Source organism: Sebastes umbrosus, chromosome 21, assembly GCF_015220745.1.
Source record: "Sebastes umbrosus isolate fSebUmb1 chromosome 21, fSebUmb1.pri, whole genome shotgun sequence".
NCBI lineage: Eukaryota > Metazoa > Chordata > Actinopteri > Perciformes > Sebastidae > Sebastes > Sebastes umbrosus.
In genome coordinates this window covers 11,966,548-11,990,145 of record NC_051289.1, presented here as the reverse complement: position 1 = coordinate 11,990,145, position 23,598 = coordinate 11,966,548, and the positions used below count along the sequence as shown (strand labels likewise).

The following is a 23,598-nucleotide window of genomic DNA, read 5'->3' as shown; positions in this document are numbered from 1 at the left end:
GCTTTAAAGCATCTCCAAGGACTATTGTATGCGAAGGGTATAAATCTTCTCTTAGATGTTATTCTTGTCCTTTCAGTGACCCTGGTACCTAAGGCAATACATAAACAGCTGGAATGAAGCAATTCATCTAATGAATATGTCTGTGTCCAATGTCTGCGCTTGACTCCTGGTGAGCTACTTGCACTAGAGTGAAATGAACACGGCATGAAATGATGCTCGAGGTCATGTCCGTTAAACTGAATACCGGACGGGCTGTGGGCCTGTTCAATTTCACCCATCGCAGCGCTGTAAACGGCGCCGGGCATCTTCCGCATATTAGGAAGATCTTTTGACTTGACTGAAATTGGACATGAAGCAGTGAGACCGGCTCCAGTAGATGAGAGTTATTCTTTAGAGAACCTAACCTGCCATGCTTCTCCAATCTCCATGTGCAGCCAAGCAAACCATTACCCACTGATAAGTGGCAATTCCCTTCAGAGCCACACACCAGCACCCTCTATTGATCTGCAAGGTGACTAAGCAGAATCATCAGTCTACCCAATCTGTGTTGCACTCCCAAGCATGACTGTCACACACCCAGATTGTTCATTTGATTACTGCTTCAGGCTCCCAGATTGTCCGCTGGAGCCCCCCGCTGCCATCCATCTCAGCAGGGCTGGCAAGAGAAAAGGAAACCTGCAGCGTCAGCCTCTCTCACACTTAGAACCGGACGCTGTCAATGGTGAATTGAACAACTGCCTTGCCAGTTTCTCCCCAAGCACACAACTGTTGAGAGCCTGCCCACCCGTGCAAATACCCCCTCCTGCCAGGGTTCTGCTCATCATGCCTTTCTTTTTGTCTGTGAATGGACAGAGCAGGAGGCACCACGCCAACATGGCTGCATCAGAACAGTATAAAACCTCAGCTGAATTCAATCCACTTATTCTTTGAAATAAGCAAGAATGGAAACCACTAATTGCAAACAACAAACATTACAAACATGTCATACTAGCTCGTCGCAAAGGAGGCTAAATAAGGCTCCAAACTCGCGCTAAATTTTGGCGAGAAAAAACTGGCAGGGCCATTTTCAAAGGGGTCCCTTGACCTCTGACCTCAAGATAATGTGAATGAAAATGGGCTCTATGGGTACCCACGAGTCTCCCCTTTACAGACATGTCCACTTTATGATAATCACATGCAGTTTGGGGCAAGTCATAGTCAAGTCAGCACAATGACACACTGACAGCTGTTGTTGCCTGTTGGGTTTGAGTTTGCCATGTTATGATTTGAGCATATTTTTTATGCTAAATGCAGTACCTGTGAGGGTTTCTGGACAATATTTGTCATTGTTTTGTGTTGTTAATTGATTTCCAATAATATATATATACATACATTTACCTAAAGCCAGCATATTTATCACCTCCCATGTTGATAAGAGCGTTAGATACTTGCCAAATCTCCCTTTAAGGTATATTTTGAATAGATAAAAGTGTGCGATTATCACGCTCAACTATGGACAATCATACGATTAATCGTGATGAAATATTTTAATCGATTGATAGCCCTAACTTAAACTCATCTGACCTCCAGTTATTAGCAAACCTCCCCAACAACACCCCAAATGTCATAATTTCTCCTCAAAGTTTATCATGATATGGTGGCAGCTTTCCTCCTAAAGATATCGTATTCAAAAGCGCACAATATTCAATTAGGGTCGGATGTAGAAAGCCAGACTTTAGACCTCATATTCTTGGTAATTTTTCAGCTATCAAGTTATCCCTTCACGTGTGAAACTAAATTAACTGCACACATGCCGTGACTTGAGACTAAGAAAGAATGTGAAAGGCCAGTTTAAGGCTTAAAAAGTGGAAAGTAGAGGCTTACTTACTGTCTAGGGACAAATAGTTTCAGGTCAGGCGCTGAAATTAAAATGGAAATGGAAAGAAAGAATACAGACAGACATGAAAAGGATGTCTGTGGACAAGGCATGCTTTAAGACAGAGAGACACTTGTCTAACTCTCAGAGCTTCTATAGCAAATCCCATTCAAGTGCTTAATTAAATAATTTAGAGTGAAGTGGAATTTCCCATCATGTCTGGCTGGGCAGGCAGCTCTGGGTGTTTATGGATTCAGAGCCCAGAAATGCTGGATGGACAAGAGACATGAATGGCATGGAAAGTGTGAGTTTAAAGCACAGAGAGAGAGAGAAAACATGCAAACTTGTCTAAACATATTCTGGGGACAATTCATCCAAATTGTCAGATTTGAAAATGTAAAGACAGTAATTCATTTTGCAAACCTGGTGTCATTTTTTTAAGGTGTCACGCAGAATCATGGCAATGCTGAAGAGGGGTTTGAGAGCTCTACACAGACGCTGCTGGCATACTGATCTGAACAAGTGTGTGTGCATGTCTGTGTGTGTTGTTGTGTGTTCCCTGCGGCAGAGCATGCCAGCTAAAACACAGGCCCCCTTGTGATGATGACCCCTTCACACTCCATGAACGTCCTGACAAGTGTCTACCGTAGTCCCGCCACTCTTTCTACTCGTCGCACGTAAGCACCATGTGACCAGGCAGCTGGCACTGGCCAAATCAAAGGCCGCCTTCTCCTCTGTGCAGCAGGACAGCACCACCTCTGCCTCCTGAGCTAAAATCCACTTCATGGATTCAATGCAGGGGTCCTTGCAGCCCCCTATCGCCTGTGTAATGAAGCTCCCTGTTGCCAAGTGGGCATCTGTGGCAAAGCTCTCCTTTTTCCCTGGCCCAGCGGAGACCGTGGGGGAAGTGTGCGAGTGTGTGCGTGCTGGAGCAGGAAACGTGCAGCACAATGTAAAGACGGGGAGGGCCAGGAAGGAAGGAAATCCTGCTTGAAAAATGGCCTCTGAGACAAAAGCAAGAGAACTCTCTACAGTGCAAGGACCTTCTTGAGGGACTTAAACATGTTTTACACTGACAGAAAGAAAGTGTAAAAGACAGTAGATCATAAATAACAAAAGCAAAAGTTTGTTTTTCTCTAACACTGAATTTTTCTAGCTGCAGCAGCAGTTTGGAGGCCAAGCTAATCAGCAAGATAAACTAAACAGCAGCAGTGTCATATTTACTGTACAGATGTGAGCGTGGTATCGGTCTTCTCATCTCACTCTCTGCAAGAATCTCCCAAAACATTGAACTATTCCTTTGACAAAAGAAGCCAGATTTATTAAAGGTACTCTATTCAGAGTGTAACTATTGCCTCCACATGGCTCTCAACGTGGAGAAGGCTGAGCTGGCAGGTAACAGCTAATGGTGCTAACAGCACGAACATTGCAAACAACGTCGTCACTGCAGACAGGGAACCGGAGGGTGGGCGCTACACTTTCGCAACACCGTATGAGCGCAGTACAGAGCAGCGGCCGTGAGCTACCAAGTGAGGCACGCTCACATATACTAAAAGGCACACACGGCCGGCCCGGCAATGTCAACAAAGCACAGAGAAGCTCAGATTACAATACACACAGAGGGAGAACGACTATTCTCTGCTCAGGTAGACATTACTCCTCTATATCTTTATACTAATAGTTGTTTGCTGCTATACTAATGCCATATATAGAACTTTTAAGGTGAAACGTTGTCTAAACAAAAGCAGCGTTACAGTGTTATGAATGTCGAAAACAAAGGTTTGTTTCAACATTCAACTCTCAGTGCACATTTTGGTCACCCAAATGATTGAGGTTCAACACCAAGCCGCAAGCAGCAACAATCCTTTAAATCGAATTGCATTAACTTTCACGCCTCACACTGAACATTACCATATTCAATATTTCCAGTAATTCCGCAACTTACTGAATATTCCCCAATGGTAATCACATTTGCTGCATCTAGGAAATTGCTAAATCTTTTTCTTTTTTTTGTAAAGATGAATGAATAAAATAAAAGGCCTGCAAAACAGAAAAGCAGAACTGAGCAGAATAATCCCACTCAGTTTTTATTGATATGGGACTCAAGGTTGATGCAAAAGTCTGAGCAGGAGAGGGCTCTGTTAATTAATGAATTAGATAATCCTCACTATCATTCATCTTCAAGCTGGTTAAAGACAGATTTATCTTTTAGATGGGGTTGCTTAACAGATTTACGCACACAATGCATCTACTGATACTACACATACAAAATTAAAAAGGCACAAAATAAACACAGTTTGATCAAACTAGATGCATTTACACTTATAATCAGGCAGGTCGCTTGTGTAATGGCATGTGGTGTGAAATTGAAATGCAAGTGAGCCACATCATCCGTTCAGGGGCCTCACACTGGGCACAGACACAAGAGAGAAAGTGTCTGTATTCTGAGAGAGCAGCGACTGACCAAATCCAATTTAAAGGAGTCAAGGAGAAAAACATTTCACCTCTCTGTCTCTGCCTCCATTTCTTTCTTCTGCTTCTCAAAAACACACATATACAACAGTTGTGTCTATGCACATAGAATAAATAATAGCCAGTGATGAGGAAACACTCCGCTCTTGCCTAGTAGGGATCATAGTAAACATTCATATAGAAAGAAAGTGGAAAAATGGAAAAATGTACTTCTTGTCAACGCAGCATCCAAAATAATGGATGGACCATGTGCAGTCGCTGCTCCCTCTGGAACACGGTGGCGAAAAACAAGAAAGAAAGAGCACCATAAAGAGAGATTTGAGGTATATGAAAACATTAGAGGTATGGAAAAGTATGATGGGGCGATCATAGATGAATGAAGGAAGTAATTAAGGAATAAAGACGAGGGTAATCAGGGCAGAAACGGCAGCCTATGTGAATACACGGCTCCCTGCGGAATCTCTTATCACCAAATGCAGCCCATTATGGAGACTGGCTAATGTAAGCAACAGTAAATGGCCACTGGCGGACTCTAAGCTCTCAAAACCGCCCAATCCAAACACACCAGCATCATGTGAGCACACATGTTGAATCTTATCTGATCTGTCACTTAAAAAAGCTATTTAAATAGCTTAGTCGAATCTATACGAGGGGCTATATCACGTGGTGTCAGTCTCATTACGCTAACATAAACAACTTCTGCTTTTGCCCTCTTTGACCCAGCAGATCCTCCTCCTCCTCCTCCAACAGATCCAGACAACCGCTCTTAACATTTCTGGCTTCTGACCCCCAAAACATGAACAATTTACTGTGAGTAAAAATACTCACAAAATACTTTGTGGTAAATATTTGTAGTTAAATTCATCCAAGTTAATTTGATCCATCCATCCATCCATCCATCTTCAACCGCTTATCCGGGATCGGGTCGCGGGGGCAACAGCTCCAGCAGGGGACCCCAAACTTCCCTTAATTAAAGTTAATTTGATATTTATTCAAAACTAAAAAGTACAATAGCTTATTTTTTACTTCCAACATAAATAAAACATGCCTCCATACTGGAAAGCTTTCTGTTTACCCACTTTTTGTTTGTGTTTTCATCAAATCAGGATGCACTGACCATCAGCGTCTTCTGTTCCTGTTTCCATCAGAACACAGGAGGGAGCTGGATGTTGTCATGAAGCCGACGGATTAACAGACAGGAAGGGAATAGGAACAAGAGGTCGTGACCTTTGGGGTCATCAGCTGTCTGTCCGTAGCATATGAACCCTCTCGTCGTGCACCCCTGACCCCTGACCTGACCTCCTTCAGGACTGCCCACTAGTCATATGTTACAAGCGAAAAAGAAATCTTCTGGGCTGCTGCTAGGCCAATCTAACCGCCCTGGCCAAGATGTAAACAAATCCAAAGCCTGCAAGAGAGAGATGTGGAACCTCTATACACAAATACACACTCACAGGGTTCACTTGAACACCTGGGTTTCTAAGAGCCAGTAAATTATCCTTCTTAGCGACTGCTTTCTCCATTATGATTCCCCGACTTCCTGCAGACATTTTCACGGAAAAGACACTACTGACTTAAAGTGACCACCATCATGTTTGCTGACCAATAACCTCTCCACATAAAGCCTGGGGTAATCGTATGCAGCTGTATTTAAAAGATGTGAAAGTACACATGTAATATTTCCTAAATTTCACCCCTTGATGATTAGTAGTTTTTTTAAGAGAAAGGTAAGAGTGTAGTGAGATTCCACAGCATTACAATGTCTCAAACCACATTTATTTAATTTCAATTTATGCAAGGGATTAAAAATGTTTTAAACATCACACTCTGTGGTTGCTTCGTAGTTCGACAGGCTTTTTTTGGAGGAGGAAAGGAGCAGCTGAGGGACCACTTAATGCACTGCAAAGCTCTTTGGAATACATTAAGTTAACTTGTGGCTCAGATCTCCCTCCAGAAGCAGGACATGAAAGATCCCCTCCTTTGTCCATTCTTGCATTCTGCCTCCAAAAGTGCTTATCGTGCAAGCAAATGGCTTTCAAATGTCTCCATCAACAGCGAACAGTGTCAATGTGAAGTATTTCATTTGACAACGTGATTAAAACAAAAACTGCAGAAAGGCGAAGGCCTCATTAAAATGACTGTTTACATTATGTCCTGATTTGTTCCCCTCATTGAGACATTTCTAAGAATGACTGTCGTTTTATTGGCTCGTAGCCGTCCAAGATAAACACCAGTGTCCACCGCCGCCCACTATATCTAGCTATAATTGTTCATTATGTAAGACAGGCCTGAGATATTTCAAACAGCTTCCCCGGAGCCTTCCTCTCACTGTCCGACTCCTGTGGAAGTTTAGTACATGCAGTTTAAGAAGTGGCGCTTTAATCCAGAGAAAGTCAAATTTAGACTTTCCAGTACTGACACCTCCAAGATGTAATCTGCATATTTTCCCACGAGGGGTTCGGTACAGCTACACAATAGGCTCTCCTGGGGACAAATTGCTCTAATCATCCATGTTGTTTTCCACTACCTTAATAGTAAAGGTACGCATGAGGTGCATTGTGTTTTGGTCCCACGGATCAGCAGCAACAATCTCTGCTCTACAGTTCAACTTTGGCTACTGACCGGAGCCTCATTGTTCCCCAGCATTTCCTAACCTCGGAGGAATTCCTCCTCCAGGAAATATGGTTTACAAGAGGAGGCACCAAGCCCAGCCGTTAGCGGAGACTCCCCCCGCTACCCTTCACCCTCCTGGCAATATCTACTGCATGATCAGCTCTACCCTTTTCCCCTCTCCCCTCGAGCAATATCCCGTCCAACCGTCTCTCTGCTGGTACTCAGAGTCCCCTGGATTATCCCACCAGGGAGTCACACAGAGGGGGGCCGGGTCGCCCTCCATTCGGACCTTTAGACACACAGAAAACTTGTGTGTGGTTCATAACTGGTTCTACCGTGGCAGTAGAAGAAGCGGGGGAGGTCACCGTGTGTGATCAGATGAAAGTCTCAGTTATGACCCCTCTCCCCAGTGGGGCTGTCTTTGATCATCCTGAGTATCTTCCTCACTACTCCCAATGACCTCCCAGACGATAAGACAGTAGATAATAGTGACCTTTTTGTCTTTTTCTCTCACTTTCCAGCTTCTTTATTATCATCATCATCCAGCTCCCCATCAGCTACACAACACACAGCTAAACCAACAACCTTTCACTGTCAGATCTCAATCTGACGCATCCATCCCGACATTCCCCGGGACGGAACAGAGTTGCCTTGTAAGGATCAGTCACTTTCTGAAATGAATCCCAGTTCCAGCACCACAGGGGAGATAAAGGAGGGGTGGCTGCATTCCCCAAACCCCCACCACCAGGACAGAGGACACATTCCCTCGTGTAATCGCCTCCTCCGTTTCTCCAGTGATGCCACTTCTAAGAAAGGTTAAGATAGAGCTGCTCCATCCCCTCCCTGGTCCCTCTGTCCTCCATTGGAAACATCTGGGAAGTGGGAGGGAGGTCACGGTGTACACATTCATACATGTGGTCTGGGAAATAGCACTCTTAATGACACACAACAAGGCGCCCATTCGACCTGACTTGCCTGCAAAGTTCCCATGGCACTAAGAAGCTGAAACTGCTGAGAAAATACAGTGGAAGTCATCCAAACCCATAGTCCAGGTCACATCGTATCAGTGTAACAGCCACAACTGTCTTTGTCAAAAAAGACTTGATTAATAACAGTACACAGTGACAACTCCGGCGTTACACTCAGTGTGCAGCCGGAGATGTGTTGCCAGCTGAGCGCCAGCTCCGGTGGTTTTCATTCGAGTCCACCTGTGCCGTCCTTGGCAGAGCTCCCCCCCACACTTCTGGATTTGATCAGGAGTTGGCAAAGGAAGCAGCAAAATGCACTCATACTGAATTTTCAAGGCTGTGTGTGAGAAGTGGGGTAATCATATGTACAGCGCAAGTTACAAGCCTGAGTGTGACAAAGACAGGGTGAGCAGAAATACAGATGTCTTTATATAAATTTCCCTGATGAATTTCACCTCTTTCTCTCCTTCAGATTAACAGTTTCTTTCTAATATGGAATGATTGTAAAGGTGGGTAAAACAACTTGGACTGATGTACTCTAACTTCAAGGTGTACTACACCATAATGCATAAAAAGTAAAAACTTATATGAGAATATGGTCTCATTTTAAAAGAGTCAAGGAGAAAAACCTCTCTCTCTCTGCCTCCATTTCTTTCTTCTGCTTCTCAAAAACACACATATACAACAGTTGTGTCTATGCACATAGAATAAATAATGGCCAGTGATGAGGAAACACTCTGATCTTGCCTAGTAGGGATCATACCAAACCTTCATATAGAAAGAAAGTGGAAAAATGTACTTCTTGTCAACGCAGCATCCAGAATAATGGACAGATCATATGCAAAATGACAAAATTATGCGATTTGTGTTTTTTCTGCAATCTTAAATGATCTACTACTTTCAATAGTTTCTGACCAGACAAACCAGTATGAGCCTCTAACAGCCTATATGGGCAGACTGGGAAAGGGGATTAAACATCACACTGGCTGTGCAAGAACTAAAGCTGTGCCATGCCTCTTGTATGTGCCTGCTCTCCCAATTTCATACTTGCAATGTGAAAAGTTAATATCTCCATCAAAGGGTTCTGTTTGATGAATTTCACCTCTTTCGCTCCTTCAGATTAACAGTTTCTTCCTAATATGGAATGATTGTAACGGTGAGTACAACAATCTGGACTGATATACTCTAACTTTGAGGTGAACTACACCATAATGCATAAACAGTAAAAACAATATATGAGAATATGGTCATTTAAAAAAAAAAAAAAGTGATTTGTGTTTTTTTTCTGCATTTCTAATCTTAAATGATCTTTCAATAGTTTCTGACCAGACAAACCAGTATGAGCCTCTAACAGCCTATATGGGCAGACTGGGAAAGGGGATTAAACATCACACTGGCTGTGCAAGAACTAAAGCTGTGCCATGCTCACTTGCAATCTGAAAAGTTAATATCTCAATCAAAGGGTTGAGAGAGGTAAATCATGATGTTAGACATCCTGCTGCAGTGACATGAAGGGGGAGTTTGCACAGGTTATAAACACACTTATAGTGGACTGGTTCTTGCTCTGCAGCCTGATGCACCATGCATACTAAACAGGCTGGCTGTTTTTGTTTGTTTGTTTGCTTTATTTGAGTAAAATGTGCACGTTTCTGGTTCAAATGCATGTCACAACTCACCGAGAGAAACTCTAGTGTCCCGACATAATCCCGTTCAGTCTTCAGGAGTTCATTTAGGACGCAGACGCGTAACCGGAGCTGTTTCTCCAAATCCTTCCCGCTTTCGGCTCTGTGCTCACTTCTGCTCTCCTCTGTCATGGTGGGGTGAAAATGCAAAAAAAAATGCAAAAAAAAAAATGCAAAAAAAACTTATTTCCTGTGATAAAAGTTACACATCACAAAACAGGTTTTAGTTGCGAAAGTTTGCAGCATTGTTGAAACACTGAAGAGAGCAACCGGTGTCTGCACTGGAGAGTCCACGAATATAGTAGAAAAACAATGCGTAAAAACTAGTTAAAAAACACAGATGGAAACGACACAACAGCTTCCCACGGAGCGTGACTGAAGAGTGGGCAACAAGTGGACACCAGTTTAGAAAGTTGAGTCCATGTGACTCCTAAAATCATCCTAATCCAGCCTCCCAACAAACAGCCTTCAATGCAAAGAGGAGGACCATGTGTCAAGCTGGCCACAGTGCACGCTGCTGCTTTCAGTATAAAACTACAGCAACAGGTTTTGAGGGGAAAAAAAACAGCTCACACATTTAACCACATTTTTTTCATCATCATACAGATTATTTAGAGTCGATTATAATTGCTGGTGATAACTACATGCAGAGAATTAAAGGTATTGATTGGAATTGATGCTTTATAATACTTATTTTTGATTTATCCTTTTACTTTGAAGGAACAATTACTGTACTTTGGGGATTGTTGTTGTCATCTCTGTTTAACTTGACACTCCTGAGTCCTGGACAAGACAGGAACATGTTCACAGATCTATTGTCCTTTACAGTTATGTAATGTAACTAAGTACATTTACTCAAGTACTGTACTTAAGTACAATTTTGAGGTACTTGCATTTTACTTGAGTATTTCCATTACATGCTATTTTATACTTCTACCCCACTAGCCTATTACATCTTAGAGGGAAATATTGTACTTTTTACTACACTACATTTATCTAACAGCTTTCGTTACTTTACAGATTCATATTTTTATATTAATAATCTGAATTATTTTAAGATATCTTATTTTAGATTAAGCTGCCCTGCAGTTAAGTATTTGAAATTTGCCACACCATAACCAGCTGCAATATTGATGTGGTGTATACAATAATGCAGCAATTATTATATTCCTATAATTTAAAGTGACTGTTTCAAAGAATCAGAAATTGGTTGTAACAGCGACACCTGTGGCCGTTAAGTCAACGGAAGTCAGCGTCCTGCTGCTCGCACTCGCCCGCGTGCAAGCTCTAACTGAAAGTGAACGAGCATCCGTCGCGGCCTGAGGAACCCGGTCACCGGCACCCGGTTCAAGGCCGATAAAGTAACTCGCTGCGGAGCCCCGTCACTTCACAAGACACGGGAAACCTCTGTTGGTCTGGAGGAACTGCAGCATTTATTTCTGCACAAACGTCCACTGTACATTCACTAGATATTCTCAGAGCTAAACTAAGTCTTCTGCAGTGTGTAGTGTGCACGCATGCACATGTAGAGGTGGATCAAACTGAGTGAAGGCAGGCAGGCAGAGGAGCAGAGGAGCAGAGTACAATAGAGACTCCGGCCCTGGAGACCAAAGCTATGGTCTCCCCCGCGTCCTCCGACCGAGGCAAACACTGTTTTGCAAGACAGGCTTTACTAGATATAACTTTGTGGTTTTGGTGCTTCCGTGTAGTTTGTGTTGTAGTTTGAGTCTGAACAGCGTAGCCACACGCGATTGATTTATACGTGTAAGAAGTTACAAACAGTCCCTTTAATACATATTATTGACACAATCAATAAGTACTTTTCGGATATCGGATATCGGGCCGATACTGACTCAAACAGCTGGATCGGATTTCGATGACAATGGGGCCGATCTATTCAATTAATTTCTATGTTTATATACTATATACATTATAGACTGGAATTTTAATTCCTGTTTAAGTTTTGACCAATTTGTTGCTGCATTAAAGGTTTACACTTAATTTTGAAGATTTTTTACCAAGTTGCTGGTGTACGATTTATTATTTTAATAATAAATAACAATTCAGTAAATTTATATCTATGTATTTATTTGTTACATTTTGTTTTACAAAGTTAGGAAAGTAATGTTAAAGTCAAGCCTGATGTTGCCTTTCACATAAAAGAATGACCACATAGTGAGGCATACAGCTTATTAATTATGAATTAACACTTGTATCGGATCGGTACTCGGTGTCGGCCGATACCCAAAGCCCAGATATCGCTATCAGGACTGAAAAAGTTGGATCAGTGCATCCCTAATTCTAATACTGTTGTACTCAAGTAAGAGTTTGAAAGCAGGACTTTTACTTGTAAAAGAGTATTACTACTTTTACTTAAGTAAAAGTTCTGAGTACTTCTTCCACAACTGGTCCTATAACCTCACAGACTACTGACACATTCAGTGAGATCATAAGTGAGGATCACTTGGAGGAAAATTACAGTTTATTTCTGTAAAGATAAGAGGATAAAAAGCAAAGACAAAGCAGCACGGCCTACACTTTTACTCCGTTTCACTCAACTGAAATGTATGTGTTGAAATAATGGGGAAAATAAAGTGCTCCTCACTTGTTTGAGAACTCCTTGTCGAGGACCGTTGGTTCTGCCGATACCAAGCTGAAACCACCAGTGTCACTGCAAAAGTTAACCATGCAAGAGAATTATGTTGCATTACTTTAATTGCTTTCTCATAATAAAGCACAGCAGTCAGTTAATGAAGTCATGAAATTCAGTCATAAAACCTCCGCGTAGATCATTAAGTTGCAAATTAGCTTAACACTAATATGTTTGTTTAGTGAACCCAATTGTGTACTTTGCAAAGCCATCAGTTCTTCAGATAAAAACACACAATAAGTAAACTTAAAGGAGAGAGCTGAGTCTGCATTGCATCAGACCTAAAGACCTTCTCTTCTCATAATGACCAGACTGACGCTTCACTTTAGTTTCCTCTGTGGTTGAGCTTGCACACATGTTTAAAAACACTTTTGTTACACAGATAGCAGGAGAAATAAGATACTGCAGACTGTGATGTTCTGGGACTCTGCACCAGCCAGAGCTTAGATATTAGGGGCCCCAAAGAACCACGTGAGAATCTTCTCTCCTTAATGTGATTCATAAGACATGGTTACTTTTGAAACACATTCAGACTAGGGATGCAACTAATGATTATTTTCATTGTCGATTATTTTCACGATTAATCGATTAGTTGTTTGGTCTATAAAATGTCAGAAGATGGTAAAACAAAATGTTGATCAGTGTTTCCCAAAGCCCAAGAAGAAGTCCTCAAATGTCTTGTTTTGTCCACAACTCAAAGATATTAAGGTTACCGTCATAGAGGAGTAAAGAAACTAGAAAATATTCACATTTAAGAAGCTAGAATCAGAGAATTTTGACCTTTTTTCTTAAAAGAAATACTCTACTACTATACTCTACTTGTGCTAATTAAGTGTAAGTGATACAGTTTGACCTTTCTAACAGACAAACTGTAGAATACAATCTAAACCACAGTATGTGACCTAAGAAAATGTCTTGCAGCAATTTCCGTGTTACAAATGCTTCCTGTCTGCGGCAAAGTAGCTTTGCCTTTTTTTTTTTTTTTTAGATTAAGATCTTCCTCTTAATTAAGCAAGCAGATGCTCTTGCGCCACAGCTCATCTTTACAAGTTGGTAATGTATGAATCCTGTCCTGTTGCAATAATTGTAGGCAATATCATCTTCTCATACGGCAGTTAATGTTTGCATGGAATTTGGATACAATTTTCTTATATTGGAAAAAGGCAGAAAAAACCTATAAAAGCATTGACACACAAAGACGTACAAACATGCAAACAGTGATCAGTCAGAGTGTGTTTAATTAGGACAGAATTTCCACTCTTGAGAGGTGAAAACTACATCCAAAGTCCCTTCCTGCTCCTCGCTACCACTGCAGTGCAGGAACAAACACTTGAGAAGCTGGTTAAGTGTTTATATATTGAATTAGACACAGTCAGAGTCATGTAGCGCCTGGGTAAATAGCAGCACAATCAACACTAGAACCGGCTTTAATTTCACAATCCCTGAAAGCCTTTTGAGGGGATTTTAAGGAAGCTGTTTGCAGCCCACAATAATGATTTAAGGATTAAACATTTCAACAGGTAGCGATCCAGTTAACTCCATTCTGCAGCAAATTCATACACTTTGTCCCATGAAATTCTTTGTCAGTGTATCTCAGCATATTCTGGACTGTAGTCTTTATGTAAAAGCACATTCACCAAAGGAGAAAAAAGCAATCTCTGCTGCCCTAATTTATCAGCACCAGAGGGAGTCTTTATTTTATGGAGCTATTTTATGTCTCAATTACTGGTTAGTGTCAGTTTTGTGAGATGTGCTGAGGACATGGCTCTTAAACTTGAGTAAATCTTGACATGTAGTATACTCTGGTGGTTAAAGGTGGTACTGCATGCTTTGGTTGTATTTCATGATGATAAAAAAGACATGTTATTACTATATTATTTGTTATACACATACAGGTTCGTACACAAAATTTGACCTCTGCATTTAACCCCTCCTAAGCCTTTTAGGAGCAGTGGGTGCTGTGAAGCCCGTGATGGGAGACTTTGGTCAAACACAGGTTATGTCAGAGAAAGAGCGTTCCTATTGGCTGTTCATTCAAGGGAAGCTGTAAATCACTCGTGAACTCCGATCAAACGGTTAAACTTGGCAGCGCTGATCAAACATGAATCAATATTCTGTTACTGCAATGCCTATTTCTTGCCTGAAATGTTTTCAGAAACATCTTGTAGTGTACTGTTTAGCTGTAAAATGAGAAAGTTTGCTCTGGCTGGTGGGCGGTGCTTGGTAGTTCCTCAACAGATCTCAACGTGGCTGCCGGGTCACAAACTTCCGATGGCAGGCTCCAGCTTGGCTCTGACTGGTTGTTTTCCTGTTTTCTGACTGGTTACAAACAGTGAGGCAGTTTGCAAAGTTAAGATGAATTCATATCTAAGTTACACATTTTAACCCAAACCATGATCTTTTCTTTACTAAACCTAACAAAGTACTTTTGTTGCCTAAACCTAAAGTGTTTCTGTGGTGGCTGTACGTAATTTAACACATTACGTGCCACCACTACGTAATGCAGTCGTGGTCATTTCATGTGGGCTATTTCTGTGAGATCAGAACAGGAAGCAGTATTTCTGTGGAACAATCTGTGGTCCTAGAAATGTGGTCCTGAACCTGCAGCCTCTTCTATTGCAGGAACATAATATTGCTCTACACACTGAGCTACAGCGACCCCAGAAAAAGTTATGTGCTGTACTGTTTCTTTGCTGCCACCAGAGAGCACTGTTGTTTTGATTAAATACTGATCCTGCTATGAATCAAAAGGAGGTTTCCCATCAACCAGAGCTGTAGTCTCATGAGTCGATTTATTGACAAAGCCCTTGAAAGTATGAGTGGGCCTGGGTCCCAATCCGACACTTAATGTGATAAATTTGGGTCCCAGTCTTGACAAAAACTTTAGAAACCTTGACAACAGTTGCGGTAGACCGACTTAATTATGTTTTTATATATTAGCCATTCCAGTGCAGGTAAATTTCCAGACCTTCAGCTTTTATTGCCCGTGACTTTGGTGTGTGGAATTAACTTCTATTAGTGGTTTAGTGCTGCCGGTGCCTCGCCGAGCGCTGCCAGGAAGTGTTCTGTTCTCCCTATTGGAAAAGGAGTGTCAGACTGATATGAGCAGCTGCCTTTTTCTGATTATTTGCACTTAACATCAAACATGAGTGGTGATAACAGTGTTAATTTACACTGATATGTACATGTTAGCCATTATTTCCACCCATGTGCCTTTCAGTGAATCAGTTTATGGCAGCCAAAACCAACATTCCTACATCACATCTGCAGTCAAACAAAGTATTGTCTTTTGTTCTGATTTATTCCTGTACAGGGGTGATACAGTATGTAGGGGGAAGCTGAGGTAGGTAACTATTACGGCCTGTCAGACCGGGCTGTAGTGTAGGAAAACATGTATCTTTACGCTAATCAATCAGATAAAACCTTTTCCTGGCCGATTTTAATGCCAGATACAACAGCTACATATAACAGTTAAGAAAAAGAAAACAAGATATTTGCCAAGGAAAGTCATTCTGTGTTATTTAATGGCAGCACTTCAGCCTTGAGTGGGCAAATGTGTATCACAAAAAGGCCATTCATACCCAGCTTCAGGTCGTAACAATCTCTGCATAGTGGTTAATTTGCACTAGTTCATATTGCAGTCAAGATAAGCCCTTTAATAAAGTCCTGCTGTGTTGCTAATGTACATATATAATATTCTTAAAGTTTTGGAGCTCACCTGTTTTTCCCCTCTTTCGGCCAAGTTTCTGTTTCCAGAGTGACTGATGTGAATAAAAAGTAGTGGTATTCCCTTTTACCAGGGATATCACTTACATCCCTGCAGCTATTAATCAAAATTCAGTAATAAAGTAATAAGTAGCATTACTGTATATGATTCCCAGCATGATACTGAGATGCTGTGGTAGAAATTAGCCCTCTCTCTAGCGAGAAATGATAAATTTGGACCAGACATAGGGGGCACTGTGTTTAATAAATGGTATAAGAAAGAGATTAGAATTATTAATGATTTGCAGCAAGAAAATAGTTTTATATCATTTAATCTGATTCAAACGATATATATACCTTCACCTCACTTTTCTGCTCTTCTTCAAATCTACAGTTTCATAATGTCCAAATTTCCAGACTTAAGCATCATCTCTATGCAACGTGGGAGAATGTTCGTTAAAATAAAATTGGGAGGCGTGATAATCACTCTTCTTCGGCACTAAATCACTTTGGAGGAGAGACTTGGCAATTGAACTAAATGGGGACGATTGGAATAAATTCAATTACATCTGTGTTTATTTGTAATTGGCTGTGTGAAACACATTTTTACATTTTTCATACGTTTTTATAGACTTTTATTACGCCCTTAATATTAAACAAATCCAATTCCCAGCTCTCCCCAGTGTGCAATAAATCTAAGTTACACACTGCCTCCTTTGTACCTTGTGTTTGGTCTTGTCCCGTGATTAAATCTTTTTAGGAGGGTATTTCAGCAACAATTAATTACATTTTCCAGCGCTCTATAAATGTTCACCCTCTCTTATTCTCCGTAATATTTATAAGGGGACCTATAAATCTGAATTTAAACTTTTGCTTGATAAATCTGGAGGGTTGCAAGATTGGATTTTGAAACATTTTACAATTCAAAATTACATTATTGATGTAGTTCAAGGGTTCTTGTAGCTTTAATTTTATTATTGACCATATTTGCAACAGGTCATTTCAACAGAGTGTGTAGCACCTGAGTTATTTTAAAGCAGTGGTTCTCAACCTTTTTTGTGTCAAGGACCCCTAAATCGGTACACATTTTGTCACGGATTTGATAAGATTTCGCTTCAGGGACCTCCATCTGAAAAGATTTTTGTTGATAGATATGAATAAGACCAGAATTCTATAGTTGTCAACTACATTTGAGGAGAAAAACGTGGAGAAAGTGAAACCTATGATCAGAGAAGTCACTTTTATGACTCTTGGCCATTTTTAACAGCAGCAACACTTCAAAGAAAAAAAACAATGAACACAAAATATGGCAGTGGGCTATGAATTATAAACAGAAAACAGAAAATAAAACCTGTTAAATAGCCCATACGCACACAAAAATAACCTGGGAATGTAGCCTGCAACGTAACATTATAATTATAAAAAGGACACTTACATTCCAACAAGTTTCACCAAACCCACGTGGAACTTCCCGGAGATTTCACTCCTTAAGAATTGTCTTCCTACCTTAAAACAGAGATAACAAATTATGTAAAACCTTTACAATTTCTCTAGTAACAAAGTACAATAGCACGCTTTATGCATGCTAACATTACCATGCTACTGTGACAACACAGCGAGAGGAATGGCGCCCAAGATTCCAGGACATGAATTTCAACAGCGCCTATAAATCAAACCATCCCGTTAAAATATGGACAGATAACGTCTTTTATGTATTTGTACTGCAATATTTTACAAGCTATGTGTGTATTTACACACAGCACCTTCCACTCTGCAAATCTCCAGGTAAACATGAAGAAACACCATGATGCACTTGGCGGATTAACCGTAATGTGACTCAATGCTGTCACCTTGTGGCCAACAAGTGTAGTTATACTACAGTGTAAAAATACTCTGTTACAAGTAAAAGTCCTGCATTCAAAATCTTACTTGAGTAAAAGTAAGAGCCCATTTCAGAATAATATATGTTATATTATTGGGTTATAATTATTGATGCATTACTGTATACATCACATTAATATTGCAGCTGGTTATGGTGTGATAAATCTTAAATACTTCACAGCTGGGCAACTTAATCTACAATAATATATCATAATTTATTAGGTCATTCAGATTACTAATATAAAACATAAATCTGTGAAGTAACTAAAGCTGTCAGATAAATGCAGTAAAAAGCACAATATTTCCCTCTGAGATGTAATAGAGTAGAAGTATTAAGTATCAGAAAATGGAAACACTCAAGTACAAGTACCTCAAACTTGTATTTAAGTACAGTACTTGAGTAAAGAGTAGTTACATTACACCACTGCATTTTACTTAGACTTAAAGAAAACAACAAAGAACACATGTCTTACCATTTAAACAGCTTTGACAACTATACCAAACCTAAGTGGAAAATTACATTTAAATAGATTTACCACCCGGTTACATTTATTTTCAGATGTTCCTCTTTTTTTTCCCTTGCGACTTACTGAATAGTTTAACCTTTCCAGTCCTCTAAAAAATATTCAAATAATACAGGAAGAAAATCATTCTTTTAAAGGGCCAAATAGCCAGAAAGGTTGGGAATCACCGACATATGATATCAGCCTGGTAATTCCTTGACATCCTTTCTCATTCTCTAACCACTATGCTCTGCTGCCAAGGCCCCCTGTTCTTCATTTAGCCTCCCAGCCCCAACTTCACTGATTTCTATTACTGTAAGCAAGTCTTTGTGCTTTGTAATGCAGCAGATGGAAGTCTGTGGGCTGCAGATGTCTGAGCAAAGCTTAGTGTAACTCATGTTTCATCTTATGTCTCACGATGATGGATGATTGCAAACGTAAGATCTTGTCATTGAGATTATCTTCCCCTAAATTCTCCGTTCACGGTGAGAGTGACTGGCTGCCAAATGGTCCACTTTGTGCTGCCTCCCAGACTGCAGCATCTTTAACTCCTTTTCTTTATTTCTCCCCTCGGGGTCAAAAGGTCATAGATGTGCACTCACAGCTCTGCTCAGGGTCAGCTGGGATCTCTCAGATCCTGCAGAAGCCCTGAAGGCATCACAAAGAGCTGCAGTTAGCCCCACAATTTCACCAGAGGCCCCCTCATCCCCACCACAACCAGAGCGAGCTCAGACTACATGCTTATCAAAGAGCTCATTCACACCCCTCAGCCCAGTTCGAGACTCACAGAGCAACATGGTGATTTATTGGACCTCTGTGCCACTCTAAGATTGTACAGCGTTTTAGACTTAGCTCTAAGAAAGATGCTTGGTTCTTCACCTTCCCGCAGACCACAGCCCAAAGCAGCGCCACACGCCCAGGTCCACGTTCCTGTGTGTTAAAAACAACACCGAGACCATCACACCGACTCCCGGCGTCGCCCTCAGCCTGCGTCTCCGTGCCCAACACGTCATGCTTAAATGAGCAGCCAACGTGACAGCCTTTACATGCAAGCGTTTTCACTCTCCCCACAAATCCCTGAACATGATACACATGGAACGCAAAGCAAGCATTTCATGAATATGCTCCTGTGTGCAGCTGTCGCGGTGCTCAAAAACACTTTCTGGGTTTATGTTATTTTTGAAAAATAGCTCAGTCAGAAAACCCCTCTTTAAACCACATTCAATTTAAGTTTTGACGACATTTTCCAATAAAGATGTGGATTTTTATGGTGTTTAAACCGGAGATGTATTCACACTCATCTTGGATGGACTTATAAAGTACTCTTCACAGATGTAGAGTAAATAGGAAACTATATCACTTTAACCCTTGAGTTTGTTGACACTGACTTTCCTTCCTCGGTGTTTGGGGTCCCACAGACCACACTGCTATATATGTAAAAATAATAATGATAAATGAAAAATTGGCAAATGTTTTTCCTTCTCATGGGCTTGCACATTTAATGAAGGTGGCAAAATACAGAAATGACCATTGTTATTATACCAAATAAGTAATATTAGATGTTTTCCTTGTTATATGGGCTATGCATGAACAAATGTATTCCTTTTATTTGTCAAAAAGTCATCCACAGACAAAGAAATGTACAGTATGTTATTCCACATAGTGGCGATACTTGTGTTTGGAGTCATGTTGTAGATCCAATAACGTCTTATTCCCTCTTTAACTGTTATCAAACTCCAGTTACAGAAATCCAAATAGACTTATTTGTGAATTGGACTGATTAGTGCTGCATATAAAGTACTGTCAACACCAAATTTAACCATGCTTTTAAATGAACAGTGTTTAGCATTTAGGGGGATCTATTGGCAGAAATGGAATATAATATCATACAATAAGTATGTTTTCTTTAGTGTATAATCACCTGAAAAAAATTAATAGTTGTGTTTCCATTACCTTTGAATGAGCCGTTTATAGCTACATAGGGAGCGGGTCTTCTTCACGGAGCCGGCACACAGGAGAAGTTTCAGTTGGTTGCAATCTGCAACCTCGCCGCTAGATGCTGCTGAATCCTACACACTGCACCATAAAAGCCAAGCAGAAATAATGCGGCATTTTATGTAGTGGATTTCTAAAATATGTTATCAGTTCAACATCATGTTTAATTCTCATTAAAGTGCAGGAAAGGCCCTGAAGAATCAAGGCCATAAAACAATCTTAAGTCCGTTTTTTGAAAGGCTGGCTGCAAATCCATAAAATCTTGACTCTATTATGTCAAAAAATGAAAGAAGACTCACAGTGGATTTATAAAGTATGCTGGCTATCTACTATGATGTCTTAAATCACAACAAGCGCACAAAAAGCATTTTATCTCAAAGCCATCGTGGCTATTAATCTCAAGTTTGAATCCTCAATAAATCTTTCAAAGATGCTCTGAGTATAAAACTAAATGCAAGAGACGATGAGCCCACTGCTTCTTAAACTCCATCCCCAAGTCATCAAGCTATTTATTGCAATGCTGTTTTGAGAACTAGTGTTCAGCAAATACCATTATCTTTAATTAAGACCCCTTTCTACATCTCTTGTGCATTGAAGTGGGTGTTGTCAAAAAACAGCCCTCCTGTCTTGTCTGCTGTAATGTCTATGGAGGCTTTGGAGGGAGCAGGGAGTGTTTGGGTTCTGTTGTACAGTAATTGGGTGTAAAACAGGTGGCGCACTGTTGACACTGGAGAGAAGCATGTGAAAAATGTGCTGCTGCCATGCAATCACAAAAGGAAAAGGCTGGCAGTTGACTTAGACATTTAATCACTGTGTTGGGTGATAAGTAGAGGATCAAACGGAGGCATGGAAAGCGTAGAATAACAGGGGAGAGCCACCTAAAGCTCCACAGAGGGATTGCTGGTGGAGCCCGGCCAAGGCACTGACAGAGCTGGTAGCTGGCTTTGAGGTATAGAGGTATAAGCGAACAGGAAGCTGAGGATTCAGGAGCTCAATGGGCTCTTAAAGAGGACCTAATATGCTCATTTGCTCATTTCCAGGTGCATGATTGTATTTCGGGTGTCTACTAGATCATGTTTACATGCTTTAATGTTCAAAAAACGCTTTATTTTTCCCATACCGGCTGTGCTGCTGCACCTCTTTTCACCCTCTGTCTGAAACGCTCTGTTTAAGCTCCTCTAATTGGTTGGCTGGCCCCCTCTGTTGTGATTGGTCAACCGAACCAAACTCTTCGGAATCCGCTCCAGCTCCGCTCTAATTAGCTTTGTTTGAGGGTGTGGTGGCAGTTTCTGTTAAAACAAGACACAAACCAAGGTAACAACTTGTCTTTCAAGTAAATTTAATAAAAAAGCATATACTAATAAGAAAAGCATCTGCAGATGGACTCACGAGCACAGCCACCTGAGTGGACTGTGGCAAGTGAGCCCCGAACACAACAGTAGTCAGTATTTATACATACTAATACAAAACACACAGATAAGTGCAAAGAAGAGAAAGATAGAAAGTGAATCATTGCGTCAGCACAGAACAGACAACAGAGCATCACAAGACATAACAAGTACTTCAGCCCTCTGTTGTTTACAGTCACAGAAGATAAAACTGTCGGGTCACTGTTTTAATGCTTATGGTGACAAGGTCTGCTAGATGTGAGGCCCTGAGATTCTCTGAAGGTACATGGTTAACTTTGGCCTACTCAGATATGAAAACTTCCATTACAAGGGTGGGCCAAACTAGCCGCTAGGCAAGTATTATGCAAATGTATTACTTGGTGACATCACCACGTTACGGAAGAAAAGACGGGACTTCAAGCAAGGCGTTTCAGGCAGTTCAGGATCAGTGTTTCTGTGTGGGAGAGTAACTCCCTGTGGATTTTGGGTTTCATTTGCAGACTTTTTACATGCACAAAAAAACGATATAACACAGTAAAGGAAAGGGAAAAGCACAAAAGCATAATAGGTCCTCTTTAATGTCTGAATGAACAATACTCCATTATTGTTTTCTGGATTCATTATGTTCTTCCTTTCCAATTGGGACCATAAACTGTATTTAAGAAGTGGACGTAGTCACTGTGACGTCACCCAGTAATGTGGTTCATGTTTGTCATTTTGGTTCGTCGCAATCTTGGTATTTGGCCTTCGCAATGTTGTTTTTTTGCAACCAGAAGTGACACGAGAGGGAACTGAATAAGACGTTTTCAGGCAACCAAAAAGGTTATAATTAACTTTCCTGAACTGAAAACACACTGACCGGACAACGCCGTGGTAACAGCCTGTCAGTCACAAGGTAGTCACGTCCTAAAGCATACCCTGCTTTATGGTCTATTTGACTCTAAATGGGACCATAATTTACTAAATGAACATCATGCTGTATTGAAGAAAACTTGAAACTAGCGATTGAGACCATAAACTCATGTTTACAATGTTTACTGAGGTAATAAATAAGTGAGAAGTAGTGTCATTTTCTCATAGACTTCTATACAATCAGACTTCTTCTTGCAACCAGAGGAGTCGCCCCCTGCTGGCTATTAGAAAGAATGCAAGTTTAAGGCACTTCAGCATTGGCTACACTTCTCATACATTTCTTTGGTAGCCTATTGGTCAAATTTGATTTCCACCAAAAGGTGATCAACATGATCGCACTATAATAGGATGCTCATTGGGACATCCTGCTATTCCATATAGTGTCAATTTCTGACAAAAAATGCATCAGATATATACATTGCCAACGTGCAGATGACAGCTACTTTGGGAGAGTCTGGGATGTGCATCATTTATGGAGATGGACCATCACATCACAGCACAGCACAATTATCAAAACAAGAAAAAGAGCTGAGTGTCTTCTTCAAAGGACACTAGAAGAATAAGCCTGTTGTTCTGGAGTGATAAAAGATGAGTTACTTGATACACTAAGAGACCATAAACTCATGTTTACAATGTTTACTGAGGTAATAAATCAAGTGAGAAGTAGTGTCATTTTCTTATAGACTTCTTTACAATCAGACTTCTTTTTGCAACCAGAGTCGCCCCCTGCTGGCTGTTAGAAAGAATGCAAGTTTAAGGCACTTCATCATTGGCTTCACTTCTCATCCATTTCTTTGGTAGCCTATTGGTCAAGTTTGATTTCCACCAAAAGGTGGTCAACTTGATCGCACTATAAAAGGATGCTCATTGGGACATCCTGCTATTCCATATAGTGTCAATTTCTGACATAGATATATACATTACCAATGTGCGGATGACAGCTACTTTGGGAGAGTCTGGATGTGCACTTATCA

At 40.8% G+C, this 23,598-nt stretch overlaps 1 protein-coding gene across 2 annotated transcripts in view; it reads right to left on the bottom strand.

The window, feature by feature from the left end:
- prex2 (phosphatidylinositol-3,4,5-trisphosphate-dependent Rac exchange factor 2) overlaps window positions 1–10,053 on the bottom strand; it is a 97,974-nt gene extending 87,921 nt beyond the window's left edge. The window contains exon 1 of one of the 2 annotated variants that reach the window (XR_005204946.1): window positions 9,585–10,053. Coding sequence is in view for 1 of the 2 variants with exons in the window: in XM_037756849.1 (XP_037612777.1) it covers window positions 9,585–9,722 (138 nt within the window). In the remaining variant the exon portion in view is untranslated. The remainder of the gene's footprint in view (window positions 1–9,584) is intronic. The other variant, XM_037756849.1, reaches the window with a different exon arrangement.
- Between the last annotated feature and the right edge of the window lie 13,545 nt (window positions 10,054–23,598).